The sequence below is a fragment of the Urocitellus parryii genome, chromosome 11 (genome assembly GCF_045843805.1).
Source record: "Urocitellus parryii isolate mUroPar1 chromosome 11, mUroPar1.hap1, whole genome shotgun sequence".
Taxonomy (NCBI): Eukaryota; Metazoa; Chordata; class Mammalia; order Rodentia; family Sciuridae; genus Urocitellus; species Urocitellus parryii.
The window spans coordinates 101568701-101587455 of record NC_135541.1 but is presented as its reverse complement, the minus strand read 5'-3'; the positions used below and the strand labels follow the sequence as shown (position 1 = coordinate 101587455).

General features: G+C 40.9%; 1 protein-coding gene across 1 annotated transcript; it reads left to right on the top strand.

The window, feature by feature from the left end:
* Positions 1–325: 325 nt before the first annotated feature.
* Positions 326–12976, top strand: Henmt1 (HEN methyltransferase 1). Its single transcript, XM_077791454.1, has 8 exons — positions 326–402; positions 1226–1323; positions 4758–4886; positions 7132–7244; positions 8300–8434; positions 9922–10101; positions 10779–10956; positions 12249–12976. The coding sequence occupies exons 2-8, from the start codon at positions 1261–1263 to the stop codon at positions 12672–12674; spliced, it is 1224 nt and encodes a 407-aa protein (XP_077647580.1). The 5' UTR covers positions 326–402; positions 1226–1260; the 3' UTR covers positions 12675–12976.
* Positions 12977–18755: the final 5779 nt, after the last annotated feature.

Here is an 18755-nt window from a genome sequence, read left to right as displayed (position 1 = left end):
GCGGGGTGGAGGTCGTAGTGCCCGGCAGGGTTCGGGTGAGGACCTTGAAAATAGCTTCGGGGCATGCGCCACTGCGGCCGTTAAAAAACCCAAAACCGACGCCTGGGAGTGAGGAGCAAGGAGGGATGGGGCAGGCGCACTGTGGGGCTTCGCACGCCGGGGCCGACGCTAAGAACCAGAACCGACGCCGAGAACGCAAAACTTCGATGCGCAGCGGAGGAGAGCAGAAGGCGCAGGTATGAGGTGCGCAGGTGTGGCCGCAGGCGGGTAACGTCACGTAGCGTGGCTGCGCGTGCGCGGGCGTCGGGGGCGGGGCCTGGAGTTAAATACGGCTGCGGCTCTGCTTAATCCGCTCCGTCCTCTGCTCTTTGCTCTTCTGCTTGGTGTGCTTCCTTCTCAAAGGTAGCAGATGCTAGGAGGACTGAGGTGCCACAAAGATAGAGCCTAGGCTCGCATGAACAGGGTTTCGTAATACATGTCAGGGAATTATTAAAAGCTAGTTGTTGACATGGTGCCTAAATTTCGGACTAAGTTCTAGTTTATGGGGACTAGTGCTATGGAGAGCCAGAAATTTAAATTCAAGTCCAGGAGTGAATTGGATCGATGTTGCAGTATCTTTTGACTTACTAAGGGCACTTTTTCCCTCTCGAAATTTCATTTAACGATGTTTGATAGAGTTATTGAAAGCAATTTGAATGAGATTGAGAATCTTAGCAGGGAAATAGGCAGAGGCAGAACTCAGGAGTTTGTTTCAGTGTGCATCAAATTAAACAAATAGCAGGAAAAGGAGAGAATGGGTATTATTGTACTTAGCTGAGTCGGATACTGTGAAGTTAAGATATCCTGACTTGTTTGCTAATGTCAGAAACGATACTACTTGGGTAAATTCTGTGGGCTGCATAGCAACACATAGAGGAGAAAGCTCTCTTTACATCTGGGCCAGCTGTTTCCTATAGGTGTCTGAAAAAACAAGTGTTTTGGCTAGGGGCGTGGAGCATACCTGTAAGCCCAGCCACTCAGGAGGCTGAGTCAAGAGGGAAGGAGAATCGCAAGTTCTAGGCTGGACTGGCAATTTAGCCAGGTCCGTCTCAAAAAACAACCAAAACCAAACCAAAACAAAAAAGGCTAGGGGTGTAGTTCAGTGGTAGAGTACTCTTGGGTTAGATTCCCAGTACTTCAAAAACAAACGAATGAATAAATAAAAGTAACTATTTTGTATTTACAGTTGAATCGCTGCTGATTCTCAGATACAGAGCTTGAATGATATATCTGCATTTGTTCTCAACAAAACCTGGAAACAAGATGGAAGAAGAGAATGAACAGGTAGGTAAATGCCACCCTTCTTGCTTGCCTGTATTTCTCTTGGGAGTTATTACAGTGGTGTACTGTGAGGAAATTGCATGCAAAATCCATCACATTTAGGCTCTAGCATTTCCAGGGGTCTTAAGTGAAACAAGGCTATGTGTTGATGAAATTTTCTACAGTTGTGCATATAAAGTTAAGTGTTTTTGTCATCAGTTGGTACTTATTTAAAAAAACTGTCTCAGCTGGGCACAGAGGTGCTAGCTACCCTGTTTTAGGATGAAAAATAAAAAGGACTAGGGATGTAGCTCAGTGATAAAGCTCCCTGTATTGAGGAAAAAGGGGGCGGGGGAAGGAAAAACAAACCCAACACTGTCTCTAATATAAATGAATGGATTGCCTGGAGATGTTTTGTTTTGGTGCTAGGGATTGAACCCAGGGGTGCTTTACCACCGAGCTATATCCCTAGCCCTTTTTATTTGAGACAGGGTCTCCCTCAATTGCTTAGGGCCTGAATAAATTGCTGTAGCTGGCCTGGGGCCCCAGAATTGCTGGGATTACAGGTTTGTGCCACCAGGTTTGGCTTGGCTAAATTACTTTTGCCACTCCTACCTTTAATTTTTACCAAAGTTGTTTCTCCTCCCTAATCTTCTCCCAAGGATTTCATCTCCCCCCTTTTGCCTGGTATTCTAAAGAGAAGCCCCATCTAAATGGTTAAGATCTTAATATAGTAGCTATGGGCTCAAGTGATCCTTCTATCTCAGCCTCCCAAGTAGCTAGGTTTACAGGTTGTGCCACCATCCCGGCCTCCTATAAACATTTTAAAATTCGGGCCTTTTTAAAATACAAAAGTAATTCATCAATATTATAAACCTGGGTGTGGTGGCATATGCCTGAGAGGCTGAGGCAGGAGGATCAGGAATTCAAAACCAGCCTCAGCAACTTAGTAAGACTTTGTCACTATCTAAAAAATAAAAAGGGCTGGAGATGTGGCTCAGTGGTTAAGTACCCCTGGGTTCAATCGTTGATAAAAAAATAAATAATAAAATAAATAAAAATTCACTTTTCTACTTCCATCCCTGGAATTAACCACTGTTTAATTTTGAGTATGTTATATCCTTGTTATGGGAGAAGAGGTGCCTCCAGACAAGGGTTCAAGGAGTTTCCAGAAGGGAGGGGAAATTCAGGACCAGTGGGTTTCTTGGCATATGTAGTAGAAAAGAATTTCAGCACAAGCCAGACAAAGGCTGTATTTAGGGGCTGGACTGAAGGTGCAGCTGCACAGTTTTGCACCTGAGTGTGTGTATTTTCCTCATTTTTCAAAGGCATGCCACTGAAGATTTACAACCATGCTTTCTGCATCTTAGTGGCTCTTGGGGGTTTCTTTTAAGATTCACTGTATCTTTTTTTTATCAAATCCCTATCTCACTTCTGTTTCCCCACCCTAGTGTGCATTGCCTTGGTGATGTAGCTAAATTTCTACCCTGAAAGTGGTTGGACCTAAGATGGCCGCCAGAGTGACTGATTCTTAGATACCCTCTAACTTCATTATAATGCCATCTGCATGTGCTGGAGATGTAGTTCAGTGGGAGAGCACTTGCCTAGCATGTCCCTGAGTTTTATCCCCAGTACTGCAAAAACAAAAATACCATCTGCACGTTAAATGACACCCCCTCCCCCCAGTGCCATTGTCTACAGTTACCATAAAGATGACTGAAAAGGATGTAAGGGGGGGAAAAAAGGGATGCCACTTGAATGCCCTGAAAATCTCCTCCCTCTTACCAACCTGTCCCTTCTCCATCACCTGTAGATTTTACAGCAGATTCTGTTTGAGGAGATTTGAGATAAGGCCCAAGAAAGTTTTTTTTTTTTTTTTTTTTTTAACTGTTTATAGTACTGGGGATTGAATCCAGGGCCTTTCACACACTAGAGTAAATACTGTTCCACTAAGCTACACCCTCAATCCTTTTCCTTTTGAGACAGTGTCTCCTAAATTGCCCAGACTGGCTCTGAACTTTTGATCCTTCTGCCAAGGCCTCCTGAGTAGCTGGGATTACAGATTTGAGGAACCTTGCCCTGCTAAGGATTTGCATTTTTATTGTTTCCAGGTGGAGATGCCACTTTTTGGCGGTGTGGGGGAACAGTCCACACTTGCAGTACTTAGGCTTTAGATCCCTGTTGTCCAATCTGTATATATGATACATGGCAAGTGGATGCTTGAGTTGTGGCTAGTGCAACTGAGGAAGGAACTGAATTTATGTTTAAGTTTAAAAAATGAGTATTTGGGGTTAGGGCTGTAGCTCACTGGTAGAGCTCTTGCTAGCTAGCATGTGTGGTCCCTGTGTTGTGGTGCAGGGGATGGAACCAAGGTCTCACATGTGCTAGACAAGTCCTACCACCAAACTAAGTTCCCAGCCCTGCTTGTATTTTATTTAGACAGTATTACTCTAGATATTAAGAGCCTTTTTGTCCAATGCTTTGTGATATTGGTATATAGGAACAGCAGTCAGCAGTAAAAGCTTTCACTGATTAATCTTACAAATTGTTTTTTTTCCCGTTGGGGTCTGTTAAAGAAAAAGACTATTTAGGACTCTTGCACATTGCTGACAGGGCTTAACTATGAATAAGTACAGCAAAGGCAGTTGGAAATATGTATCTAAGGAGTAGAGTGTGAGAGAGTAGGGTAGTGGATGGAAAATTAAGAGGATTCATCAGGATGGGGTGGGTGGCAGGGTTCTTGCTAAACAGACTTGAAAGGATTCCTGCTGAGGGCAGACCAGGGTCTTAGATATACATTAAGGATGGGGGATGAAGAACTTGATTGTGGACTGGGGTTATGGCTCAGTGGTAGAGTGCTTGCCTAGCACATGCCGGGTGCTGGGTTTGATCCTCAGCACCATATAAAAATCAAGGTATTGTGTCCAACTACAACAAAATATTTAAAAAAAAACTTGAATGTGAGGGTGATTAGATATCCAGTGGGTGAGATTTTCTTTTAACTGATTTAGCAGAATTCTTCCTAAAACTGGGCTATGCAGATTAAAGATTGAACTGGGACTAAGGTCAAAGTCTGGTAGAGAAGTAGTCACTGAGGAACCTGAGAGAGGTTACTGGAGAGTCTTGACAAACATTTTCCAGTCTTCTAATTAGACCACAGGCTTTGGCAGTTGACTCCATAAAGGCCCTCTGTTTAGGAGGCTTCTAATTGTTTTTATTAAATGCATCATTTAGTAATGCTCCTTTCAGCTGAAACTAAGCTAGGGGAAGGACCTGGCCTGATTCTCACCTGCTAAAATGCAGGAGGGGAACGGTGGAGGAGATGTGATGTTGCCTAATGATGTTAGGACAGGGGTCTTTGATGACTTGTGTATTCTCCATAATGATAGTCTCCCTGAATTTAATTTCTGAAGTCATGCATGATTAAGAACTCTTCTTTTTTATTTAAAAACTTTCAGTGCAATAGTGTGATTGATGGTAATTTTGAAGAAGTTTGTCCTGAGAAAGTAATTAAGTTTAAACCTCCACTATACAAACAACGATACCAGTTTGTTAGAGATTTTGTGGATCAACATAAACCCAAGAAGGTAGGTATCTTTTTGCCTACATATAACTATTAAGACTGTCTTATTATATTGTCAAATACACTAGTAAGGAAAGACTTTTTAAATTTAATTTTTTATTTTTGTAAGAAAAAGGTGTTGCTGCATTGCCCAGGCTTATTTTAAACTTGTATGCTTAAATGATCCTCCTGCTGCAGCCTCCCCAAAATTGAGATTACAGGTGTGTCCAGACATCTCTTTTTTTTTTTTTTCTCTTGCAATACTGGGGATTGCACCCAGGGGTACTCTATCATTGAGTTAAACCCCAGCCCTTTTCATTTATTTTGAGGCAAGTCTCACTAATTTGCCCAGTTTGGCCTCAAATATTGAGCCTGTCTCAGCTTCCCCAGTATCTGGGATTAGAGATGGATTAGAGATATGCATCACCACACCTGCTAGGAGATCTTTTTCAGAAGGATTTTTGCAGTGGGGAAAATACCTTGACTCGATGCAATATCTGAGTTAAGCAAAAGGTTTTATTTTTTTTTTTTCTTTTATAGGAAAGAGTCAAGAAAGTTAAGTGGGAAAGTAACTAGTAGTAAGAAAGGATAGTAAGGTGTGTGTGTGACTCAGTGGTAGGGTGCTAGCCTAGCACATATAATGCCCTGGGTTCTATCCTTTAAAAAAATTGCAAAAACAAATAAAGAAAATTTACTCTAACCAGGTTGATTATGGGGAGGAATTATAGGAATTTTTTTTTTGTACTAGGGATGTTTGAACCCAGGGGTACTTAACATAATGCTGAGCCACATCCTCAGCCCTTTTTATTTTTTGAGACAGGATCTTGCTAAGTTGCCAAGGCTGGCTTTGAATTTGCCATCCTCCTGCCTTAGCCTCCCAAGCCACAGGGATTACAGGTATGCACCACTACACTGGGTGAAAAATCTTGATTTTTGCAGTTGAAAGTGATCTTATTGTTTCCATATTTCTAAAGTGCTTAGTTAGAACATCAGGCAAACTGATATTATGTTCATAAGTACTGTGGTTCTTTTAAATTAGATAATAGTAAGTGAGCCTTGATGGTGTATGCCTTTAGCCCCAGTCACTGGAGGCTGACACAGGAGGATTGCTCGAGTCCAGGATTTCAGTGGCAGCTGGGCAACACAGCCAGACTCTGACTCAAAAAAAAAAAAAAAAAAAAAAAAAGTAACAAATTGGATGATATCAGGTCTGCTCATCAACCTCAGGGGAAAGTCATGATTTCAGAACATATATACTTGTTGCCATCCTAATGGATTTGATGCTCTGGCTGTGGACTAGTTAATGGTAAAGTGAATTTCTTGAAGAAAGTTTTTTTTTTTTTTTTTCTTGCTTGATGTTGAAAACAGTTAAGATTCTTTACACTATAGCTGTTTCTGCACATGTGCACAAAGGTGCAGGTTTTATTTATGTCTTTGTAGCCATAAAGGCACATGCATTCAATTGAAGCATCTGAAATGTCAACTCAAGAGTTCATTATGGGATATCATATGGTTTGTGATTATTATTTCAAATAAACTATTCAGAAATGAATGAAAGCAAGTTTAGAGAGCTCAGTCTGCTGAAGTATGATACTAAGAATATTTGACTCCCAAGTTCTGATTCTGAATGGGAAAACTGAGTATATATCTAATCTTTCTGCCTTTCTCATTAGTCAAATACTTATTTGTGGTAGGGGCTGTGGCTCAGTGGAAGTAGTACTTGCTTACTTAGCATGATTGAGCCATGGGTTTGAACCCCAGCACCACAAAACAAATAACTGGAATACTTATTTGTCTACAGGTTTATGAAATTCAAATTATTATTTTTTTTTGTCAATGTTATTCTTTCCCCTTTACTCCTCACCCCTGTACTAGGGATTGAACCCAAGGGTGCTTTACCATTGAGCTACATCCCCATTCCTTTTTATTTTTTTTATTTTAAGACAAGGTCTTGCTAAGTTGCTAAGGCTGGCCTCAAATTTAGGATCCTCCTGCCTCCTAAGTTGGTGGGAATAATAGACATGTGCCACCATACCTGTCTTGGTGAATACTATTTTATAAAAAAAAAATGGTCCTGCATAATAGTTTCTTTGTGGTTTTATTACTGACACACAATCCCCCACTCCATTTTTTTGTTGTTGTTGTTGTTCATACTTTTTCTGGTTACAAATGTCTTTGAAATGACATTCTCTTTATTAACTGTAAATAAATTTTAGAGAATAAAAAAAAAAAAAAAAAAAAAAAGAAATGACATTCTGTCTCATCTACAGGTTGCAGACCTGGGATGTGGTGACACAGAGCTCCTAAGGCTGCTGAAAATCTACCCATGTATTCAACGGCTTGTTGGAGTAGATATCGATAAGGAAAAATTGCAGTCAAATGGGTAATATTTAGTGTTAGATTTGGATATGGTTTATCCCCCAGAGTTTCATGTGGTGGTGTTAAAATGAAACAGCTGTGAAGAAGTGGGGCCGAGTGGAACTCACTTAGGTTCTGGAGGCTCTGTTCTCATGAATGAATTAATGTCTGCCTGCCTCCCTCTAGGGAGAGGGCTGTGTCTCATGATTGGATTTAGTTTGAGGTTGGGTTATGAGGCCATTCCTTGTACTTGGCACCTTTATGCTACCATTTCCTTTTTCATTTTCCTATATTTATGTTAGATATTCACAGATTATTTTGAGAATGTTTTTCTTCTAAAGAACAAAAAACTGAAAAGTCACTGATCCAAAATGAACCAGAAGACCAAAAATATTAAGAAAGAGAACAATATCAAATATTCAAAATCTTTTTTTTAAAATAGAGAGCGAGAGAGAGAGAGAGAGAATTTTTTAATATTTATTTTTTAGTTTTCGGTGGACACAACATCTTTGTATGTGGTGCTGAGGATCGAACCCGGGCTGCACGCATGCCAGGCGAGCGCCCTACTGCTTGAGCCACATCTCCAGCCTTTCAAAATCTTATTCTCTTTTTTTGGGTGGGGGGTACCGGGGATTGAACCCAGGTTGCTTTACCACTGAACCACATCCCAATTCCTTTTTATTTTGAGATAGGGTCTTGCTAACTTGGCATTCTCCTGCCTTAGACATCTGGGTCATAGGGATTACAGGTATGTGCCATCATGCCTAGCCAAAATCTTGTTCTCATTGCCCAGTAATTCCCCAAAATGAGAGCAAATTGCCCTATGACCCACTGTTTACTACATCAAGACAGGAGAATGGACTGAGTCAAACTTAGATTAATGTAGGTAGAAGATGATTATCTAAGGATTTGAGTTCTCTCTCTGAAGAGAACTTTTTTTTTTTTTTTTTTTTTTTTTTTTAATATGGTGCTAGGAATGGAACCGAGAACAAGCACTCTACCACTGAGCTATAGGCTCAGACCAAGAGTTTCTAAATGGATCGTGTTCAGAATGTTTCTTATGTGACAATTCTTTTGCAGGCATCAGTTGTCTCCCTATTTGGGGGAGTTTGTAAAGCCCCGAGATCTGGATTTGACTGTTATCTTGTATCATGGCTCTGTTGTGGAGAGAGATTCTCGTTTGCTTGGATTTGACTTGATAACATGCATTGAATTGTAAGTTTTAAACTGTTAATTCATTTTTTTTTTTTAAATAAAAAGTATGAAAACCAGGTACGGTGGTGCTTGCCTGTAATCTCAGCCCATTAAGAGGTTGAAGCAGGAAGATCACAAGTTCTAGGTCAGCCTGTACAACTTAATGAGACCCTGTCTCAAAATTAAAAAAAAAAAAAAGGCTGGAAATGTGGTAGAATATCATTTAGTTCAATCCTCAGTATCAAAAAAAAAAAAAAAAAAAAAGAACTAGGCTCTTGGTGTTTTTTTTTTTTTTTTTTTTTTTTAAAGTACTGGGAATTGAACCCAGGGGCACTTTGCCACTGAGCTACAGTCCCAGTTCTTTTTATTTTTTGAGACGGGGGTCTCACTAAGTTGCCCAGGCTGGCCTCAAACTTGTAATACACCTGCCTCAGCCTCCTGAGCTTTTGGGATTATGGACTTGTGCCACCATTTCTGGTTGGTGTTTTAAATATTTAGGCTTTATATTTGTAAAGAAAAATGTTCATCAGTTGGGAATATCTTTTTACTCTCCTTTGGCATTTTACTTGGAAATTCCAAAAGTGCAGAAAAGTTCCCAAAAAATAGAGTACCAAGAATACCCAATACCCTTTATCTAGATTCACCTGTGAATGTTTTACTCCTTTTGTTTGCAATTGTACTTGTGTATTCTCCCCACCTATCCAGTTTTTATGGAACTAATTAAGGGTAGGTTTTACACATCATGGCCCTTTGCTCTTGTAAACACTCAGTTTGTATTTCTAAGACATGGGGTTATATGTAACTAGCCTTTTTGTTTTGTTTTGTTTTTTGTTTTTGATACTAGGATTGAACCCAGGGGCGCTTTACCACTGAGCCATATCCTAGCCCTTTTTATTTTTTATTTTGAGACAGGGTCTCACTAAACTGCCGTGGCTGGCCTTGAACTTGTGATCCTCTTCCCTCAGCCTTTTGAGCTGCTGGGATTACAGGTGTGCACCACTGGGTCTGGCCCTGCCCTTTATTCCTGAAGAATACATGTGAATTATTTTGTAGAAGAATATCCTTTAATCTGGATTTATCTATTATTTCATTTGATTTAGGGTAGGCTGTTTTTGAGGGGAGGGGCTGGGGATTGGATTTAGGGCTTTGTGCTAAACAAATGCTCTACCATTGAGTGCCACTCCCAGCCTCAGGGTATGCATTTTTGGCACTACCAAGAAGTGATGTGTATTTATATCGGGAAGGTACAAACTCAGATAACATGTTTTTAGGAGTATGATAGAGTCCCATAGAGCACAGCAGAGGACCTTGGTTAAGGGAACACTATGGGTAGAGTTGTGGGTAGGGCAAGATTAGAATATGTGAATAATTGTTTTATTCTTGTGTCATAGCATTGTTGCATAGTTGAAGAAATTGATTTTCCAGATGGTCACTGTTTTTACTAAATCAATTTGGGAAACATTTGTCAGTGAAGCTACTTTAATTATCTTTCCCATTAACCATTTTAGAATAGAACATTTGGATTCAGATGATCTGGCTAGATTTCCCGAAGTAGTATTTGGGTACCTGTCTCCAGCCATGATTGTCATCAGCACACCAAACGCTGAATTCAACCCGCTATTTCCCACAGTGACCCTAAGAGATGCTGATCATAAATTTGAGTGGAACAGAATGGAGTTTCAGACCTGGTAAGTTCAGAAGGTTTCTGTTGTTGTTGTTTTAAACTGTTTTTAAAAGTCCTAGGCAGTAAACCCTGATACCTATCTCTTACCTAAATTGTTTCTAGTTTCTTTGGTACTAGGGATTGAACCCAGGGACGCTTAACCACTGTGATACATCCCCAGCTCTTTTTATTTTTTATTTTGAGACAAGGTCTTACTAAGTTGCTTAGGACCTTGCTGAGGCTGGCTTTGAACTTGTGATCCTCCTGTCTCAGCCTCCCAAGCCTTTAGGATTATAGGCGTGTGCCACTGCATTTGGCTTTTCCATATTTTTTTAAAATATTTTTTTTAGTTGTAGATGGACACAATACCTTTATTTATTTGTTTTTTATGTGATGCTGGGGAACAAACCCAGAACCTCATGCATGCTTAAGCAAGCACTGTATCACTGAGCCACAACCCCACCTCTGGCTTGTCCATATTTTTGTGGTAACTTGGAAACCGGCCCTATGTTGGCTGTTCCTGCATCATAGAAATCAAACAAACCCTTTGTGGCATTGTGTGGTAGTGTGAGGATGTGTAACAAAGTATTTTGATTCATTATATTTATCTATAATACTATTGACTAGAATTTACTTAGCAATAATCTAATTATTTAGCAATAACTTTGTTTAGTAAAATGATTTCTATTATTTTGATTTCAGGGCCTTACAAGTGGCAAATCGTTATCATTACTCTGTGGAGTTTACTGGGGTAGGGGAACCACCAGCTGGAGCTGAGCATGTTGGCTATTGTACCCAGATAGGTGTCTTCCGGAAAAATAGTGGGAAGGTAACAGAATTGTGCTTTCCAGAGCAGCATGATCAACATGTTTATGAAACTGTGAGTATTTGTGAGGTAGCTGTCAGGGCAGAAGTACATTAATACAAGTTTGAGGTCAACCTCAGCAACTTAGTGAGACCCTGTCTCAAAATAAACAGGGCTGGAGATGTAGCTCAGTGGTAAAGTACCCCTGGGTTCAACCCCTAGTACTCCCAGCCCCCCCAAAAAGATGTTGAACTTTGTTTTTGTTTTTGGTAAGTGTCCCCAAAGTAATAAGTGTACATGATCTTATTTTTTCCTGGTACCAGAGCCTTGCACATGCCAGGCGAGTGCTTTATCACTGAGTTATATTCCCAGCCCTTATGACTTATTTTGAGGCTCATAGGAAGGTCCTTTAGGACTTTCGAATGCTAGTAGAGTTAGTCTAAGGCATCCTTTGGGCTTGTCTAGCCTCTTGGCCTTTCTCAAGGTATAATACAGAGAACAATCTTCTGCTGGGGTCTTGTTAGAGTACTTCAAAAGCCTCCTTTGTGAGCTCTCAGGATTATCAGCAGTAAAGAGAAAGCCAGCAGTAGCTTCTTTCCAGTCAGGAATGACTATTAGAACTGAGCTTCCAATAGCTATGTGTGGTGATAAGATACATATGTGATGCCAGCAATTTAAGAGACTGAGATAGGAGAACTGCAAGGTTGAGGCCAGCCCAGGCAACTTAGCGATACACTGTCTCAAAATCAAACAAAAAGGCTGGAAATGAAGTTTAGAGGTAGAATGTTCCTGGGTGTAACCCTGGTGTTGCACAAAACAACAAAAACAGCTCTGGGCTGTGTAGCACAGTGGTGGAGTGCTTGCCTTGCTTGTGAAAAGCCCTGGGTTCCCTTGCCAGCACACACATGCACACGAAATACAGTTGATCTTCCCAGAGAAACACATTTTTTCCCCTTAACTGAACCCTTTCTTGTTTTTTTTTTTTTCTTTTAATTATTTTTTTAAAGTCAGGGTCTTGTCCTGCCCAGCATGGCCTCAATCTCCTGCTTCCCAAGTGGCCGATACTATAGGCATGTGCCACCATGCCCAATTTGAACTGTTTTTTTTTTTTCTTTCACCCTTTTCCTTTAGAAATATTGGGTTAGTATGAATTGGTAAGACCTGGCTAGGGGACAGCTGGTTATCAGAATTGAAAGTAAACAAGATAGTTAATGTCAGTATGTAAGTTAGTTTGACTCCCATTATAATTGAATCATTACAATGAGGATTTGACATACATCCCATATGTATATATAATTAATTCTTATGTGACAAGAGTTACTGATGGCTTTGGAAAGTTTTCCTACATTCTGTCTTCTTCTGTTCAGGTTTATAAGACCTCCTACCCGAGTTTACAGCAGGAGAAGATGCTCAAATTTGTATTGGTTGGGGAAGTGTTGATACTAGTGGAACGGCTGAGATTGAGACAGCAGCGAATGCTGCGAGAACAGAAGGACTTGTGCAGTGACCCAGACAACACTGACTCTTCTGGTCCGCCCCAAGTAGTGTTGGGAGCAGTCTTCACAGAGGCTGAAGAAGCCAGGATAGAGAATTCTCCAAAACCCTTCTGTGAAGGAGATAAGTTTTTTGTACCCCTGCAAAGACTCCTTGCTTATCCCAAAGTGCACCGCTTACGTGTGACTGAGGAGAGGATGAGATCACTCATCGCAGACTCGGTGCAGCTGAGCAGTGATGGTTCTGCAGTCATGGACGACCTGTATAAATCTTGGGATTATCAGTTTGAAGATTATTGAGCCATCTGCATTTCCTGAAGTTCAAGGACTCCGTGATAGTTGGGCTTACTTAGAATTTAAACTTTGTATTGTCATAATTCAAGTAACATTTTAAAAGTTTTAACACAAGACACTCCTAAACTGGTGGACAGATGCGCCTGACTGCACTTTACCTGAGAAAGGTTTTAGGGTTTAACTAAATGCAGTGTGTTTTCCTTTATAAGTTGGAATTTTTCTTTGTGTTCTCAAGAATGAAGAAATGGGATATGGTGATGTACTAATTTTGAACTCACCCTTTTTTTGGTGTTAGAGCCATGTGTTGAAGTAGCATTAAAATTTTTTTAAAGTGATCAAATACACTGTTCAAAACCTATTCCCAGGGGTTATGAGTTGCTTTAAAATCTTTCTAGGATTATTTGGGCCAAATTTTTACCTATTATAGTTGGCCTAAAATGTCATACAAAAAAAGAATGCAGATGTTTGAAGGGTGCAGAAGTCTCTTCATGATGTCACCACTGTCCATCACTTCATCATGAGGAAGCAGTGGTTTAATGAGTTGTTTTTTTTTTTCTGTCCTTTTCTGGCATAGGAATCCAATGGTAAGTCAAGAGGTCCACCTCTGGGACCCCAGTGTCTGTATTGCTATTGTGGTTTACCTTAGGGACAGAAATAGAGGTTTGACTTCCAGCTACCACTTGTATTTTCCATACCAGCAGAAAGAGAGGAAAAGGGAGAAGTGGCATGCCAGCTGCCTAGTATGGTTTGCTGCAAGTTGGGAACATACTTCCTGTTGACTAGAATGAAGTGTATGGCCAGGGAAGCTGGAGTGTATGTGGTCTGTGTTTGGGAGGCCATGTGCATACTTGGTGGTCTTCTAAGGAACAAGGGGAGAATGTATACCTGTGGCAAATGGTATCACACCTGGAGTATCCTGACTACCTGGAGATGGGCCTTGTGGCAGAGCAGAGTTAGTCCCTGGGCAAGTCCTCCTGTGGGAAGGCCTCCTCAAGCTGAGCTTTGGAGGGTTAATCTGAAAAGTGGATTTGGTGACAGTGGGGAACAAAGGAGAGATTCTAGAAAAGTCTTAACCACATAACCACTGCTACCCAGCTGATTCTCCTTAAATTTCATAAACTAATCCCCACCTACTTCATCTACGTTCAGATGTGCGCATGATTTAAGAGATTTGTATCCTTCCAACCCCATCCCCAAATCCCTCTGTCTTCACCTTTCTAGGCCTCTGCACAAGTTTCACCTTGGGGCTCCCTTCTTTGTTAGGGCCACATTTTCTATCCAGGGTCAGCCCTTTCATATTTCTCCAGAGTTGACTATGTTCATCCAGAAACTGAGGGTACCAGGGATTGATCCCAGGGGTGCTTAACCACTGAGCCACATCCCCAACCCTTAAAAAAAATTATATTTTTTATTAGTTACACATGACAGTACAATGATCTTGTCATATCATACATTTGAATCAAATGGGGTATAATTTCTCATTTTTCTGAGTGTACAGGTTGCAGAATCACATTGGTTATACAGACATGGGTATACATATAGCAATACTAGTGTCTATTTTATTCTGCCCTTCCTATCCCCTCTTGCCTTCCCCTCCCCTCCCATCACTTCTCTTTACCCAATCTAATGTGACACATTTCTTCCCCCCCCCACATCATCATATATGTATTTTGTATAATGATGAGGGTCTCCTTCCATCTTCCATACAATTCCCCTTCTCCCTCCCTTTCCCTCCTACCTCTCTTCCCTATCTAGAGGTAATTTTCTTCTCATGCTCTTCCTCCCTACTCCATTTTGAGTCACCTCCCTATATCAGATAAGACATTTGGCATTTGTTTTTTGGGATTGACTAACTTCACTTAGCATAATCTGCTCTAATGCCATCCATTTCCCTGCAGATGCCATGATCTTGTTATTTTTTTAGTGCTGAGTAATACTCCATTGTGTATAAATGCCACATTTTTTTTTTATTCATTTATCTATTGAAGGGCTTCTAGATTGGTTCCACAGTCTAGCTATTGTGAATTGTGCTGCTATAAACTGAGCCACATCCCCAACCTTTTTTTTTTTTAAATATTTTTTTTAGGTGTAGATGGACACAACACAATGCCTTTATTTTTATGTGGTGCTGAGGATCGAACCCGGGTTCTGCCCGTGCTAGGCGAGCGCTCTACAGCTGAGCCACAATCCCAGCCCCCCTCCCCCCACTTTTTTAAAAAAAATTTTGAGACAGGATCTCATCAAGTTGCTTGGAGCCTTGCTAAATTGCCGTGGTTGGTTTTGAACTTGTGATCTTTCTGCCTAGCCTCTGGAAACACTGGGATTATACTGCCACCACGTCCAGTGCTTACCCAGAAAACTTTTAAGTGCTCAGGCTGACATGGGGGCTGGAGCTACTTTCTCCTGGATGCCCCATCTCTGCACCTTCTATACCTACATTCTCCCCTACTCCCAGGCCCCCCTGCCAGGTAAGCTTTCTAAAACTCAGCCATCTTCTTAGCCCAGACCTTTGTTCTAAATAGTCACCTTTGCCCTTATAGCAGCATAGAAATGGTGGTCTTCATATAGGGGAAGTAATTAGAGGTTAAAATCCTTACTGCTATAAATGCAGAAAGAAGCTGGCTGGAGTCCTAAGGGAATTTAACCCCATTTATGTTGGCATAGGCTAAATATGTCATTTGATATATGTCATCTGATGTGGCCGTGTTGAATATGTCATAGCTGTTCATATTGCAGACCTAAAGAGTTGAGGATAATTTTTTATAATACTGGGGACTGAGCCCAGGGATGCTCTATTACTGAGCTATATCCCCAGCCTTTTTGTTTCCTGTTTTGAGAAAGGGACTTGCTAAGTTGGGGAGTTGGGCCTCAAACTTGTGATCCTCCTGAGTCACATCCCCAACCTTTTTTAAAAATTATTTTGATTAGAGTAGAATTAGAGATGTGTGTCACCACATTTGGCAAGCATTATCATTCTTCAAAATAGTTTCTGAAATCAAATAGTCATACCCGACAGCTTAAACAAGCAGTGAGTGGCACCCCACATGTAAGTGTGCAGCCCCCTCTAGAGTGTGAGTCATGTATAGCTTGCAGCCTGGTTTGTCTGAAAGACACTAGAGTGGGGACCTACTGAATGAGGTGTCTCATTCAGTCTTTGTTAAACCTATCACCAGCTGTCCCTCCATTCTTGCTCATAGGGCATTGAATTGCTCCCCCTGCCCTATGATGAATGGACTCTCTCCTTTCCTAGTTCAGTTCTGAGACTATCACCCCGAGGCCCTAGGAGCTTTCTAAGAAATCAGAGACAAGTCAGGAATTCCTTTTTTTTTTTTTTTTTGGTACCAGGGATTGAACCCAGGGGTACTCAACTACTGAGCCATATTCTCAGTCCTTTTTATTTTTTTGAAACAGGGTCTTATTGAGTTACTTAGGGCCTTGCTAAGTTGGCTGAGGATGGCCTTGAACTTGACAGCTTCCTGCCTCAGCCCGAGCTGCTGGGATTAGAGGTGTATACCACCACACCTGGCTCCTTGAGTTCTTAATGTCTTAATGCTAACTGCACATCTGGAATTTCATAATTATGTTCTATTATAAGTGGGATTTTTTTGCTCTTATCTGGAGAAGTTTATCCTTTTTTTGGGTGCTGGGGATTGAACCCCAGTCCTTGCACAAGCTGAATATGTGTTGAGGTGCTGATCTACACTGGAGCCAGAATTTTTTTTTTTTTTAAGTGGGGTCACTTTCTCCAGAAGGGATGGGTTTATTTTATTTAGTGTGGTGCTGGGATTAAACTGAGGGCCTCACACATCCTATGCAAGCCCTCCACCACTGACCTACATCCCCAGCCTGAAGGTTTTTAATGCAATTTGTTTTTCTTTCATTTGTTCTTGTTGGGGAACTTTTTCTTTTTTTTTCTTGCAGGGGTGGTTACTAGAGGTTGAATCTAGGAACACTTTACCACTGAGCTACATCCCCAGCCCTTTTGTATTTCAAGACAGGGTCTTGCTAGTTGCTGAGGGTCTCACTAGGCTGCACAGGTTAGCCTTGAACTTGTGATCCTGTCTCAGCCTCTGGACTTGTTGGGATTACAGGTGTGTACCATCATGACTGGCTTGTTGGGAAACTTCTGATAATATATCATCCATTGTATGTTGTGTAAAGCGTGTTCACTGCTGTCACAATCCCAGTGCTCAGCATAGGTTTTAGATAATGTGGTCTGAGAAGCTTCTGGTTGCCGGGGTTATTGGAGGAGCTGTAGGAGAAGAAACATTTTCTCTGAAGTCTAAGTTCTGCTGAACTTTAAGATGTCTTAAAGTGAAGGGACCTTGATGGACAAGATAGTTACTGCCTTTACTTCCAGCTCCTTTTCCAAAAAAGCAACAACCCTAAATACCTGTTTTTTCTTCCTTCTTTCCCCAGAACTAGGAATCAAACCCAGGGTCTTATGCATGTTAGGCAAGCACTCTATCACATAACCCCAGCCCTCAAAATCCTACCAGTTAAGAACTGAAATAATTTAGAGTGTACTGGAGATTGAACCTAGGGGTGCTTTACCATTGAGCTCCATCCCCAGCCCTTTTTATTTTGAGACATGGTCTTGCTATGTTGCTGAGGCTGACCTTGAATTTGCAATCCTCCTGCCTCAGCCTTCTGAGTCAGTGGGAATACAGGCATGCACCACCACACTTGCAAGAATTGAAAACTTGAAAATAACCTTAAAACTTATATTACAAAAGTAAGACTAAGACAGTTCAGAACTATATAGAATTCCAAATAAACTTGGTAATACTTTATGTAACCCATTTTTACCTCCTCTGCCCCCCCCCCCCCCCCCCCCGCCATCCCTGTACTGGGATTAAACCCAAGGGTGCTGCTCGCCCACTGAGCCACATCCCCAGCCCTTTTTATTTTTTGAGACAGGGTCTTGGTTGAATTGCTCAGGCTGGCTTAGAATTTGTGGTCCTCCTGCCTTAGCCTCAGCAATATATAGGCTTTATGTTTTTATGGTGTTTTTTTTTTTTTTTTTTTTTTTTTTTTTTGGTGGAAGAGGGACACAGTGCCATTGAGCTAAATCTCCAGTCTTTTTTTTTTTTTTTTTTGAGACGGGATCTCATTAAACATTAAATTGCTCAGGTTGGCCTAGAACTTGTAATACACCACCTCAGTCTCCCAAATTGCTGGGAATACAGGTGTGTGCCACCATGCCTGGCTCAGCAATATACTTTATAAATGCATCTGGATATACTCCATTCTTGATTACATGTGCTTTTACAAAACAGTAACAGTAATGCTTTTTAAAAAAAACCTTAATTAAAGTTCATACTTTATAAAACCCCAAATTGTTAGCTGGGTGGGGTGGTGCATGCATGTAATTCCAGAAACTCAGGAGGCTGAAGTAGGGGGATCACAAGTTCAAGGCCAGCCCCAGTAATTTTATCATGATCCTGTCTCAAAAATTAAAAAGGGCTGGAGATGTAGCTCAGTGGTAAAATGCTCTTGGGTTCAATCCCTGGTATGAATAAATAAATAACCAACCCCAAATTGTTAATAAGGATGCAAAGAAATTAAGTGTCTCTCCACATTTACCCCACCTCCCGTCTTGGCCCTCAATTTCACCCCTATTGACAACTATCAAAAATTATGTTTCTTTCCAGTTCTAGTTTCTCCCCCCCCCCATAGCTTTATTGAGGTAAAACTGAAGTACAATAAAATGCACGTATTTGAAGTATGCAATTTGATCAGTTTTGACCTGTATGTAACCAACAATCAATATAAAAAGAATCTATTACCTTTTTAAAAATTTGAAATCTGGGGCTGGGGTTGTGGCTCAGTGATAGAGCGCTTGCCTAGCACATGTGAGGCCCTGGGTTCAATCCTCAGCACCACATAAAAATAAAGACATTGTGTCCAACTAAAAAATAAATATTAAAAAAACTGAAATCCTATAGACTGTGGATCCTTCATTAGAAACCTTAAGAGATACAAAACCCCACCCCATGTCAACTATTTCAAAATTAAATGGCACACCTATGAATATCTCAGAAGTCAAAGAAAGCACAAAATAAGTAAATAAAAAGTGCTTTGAAC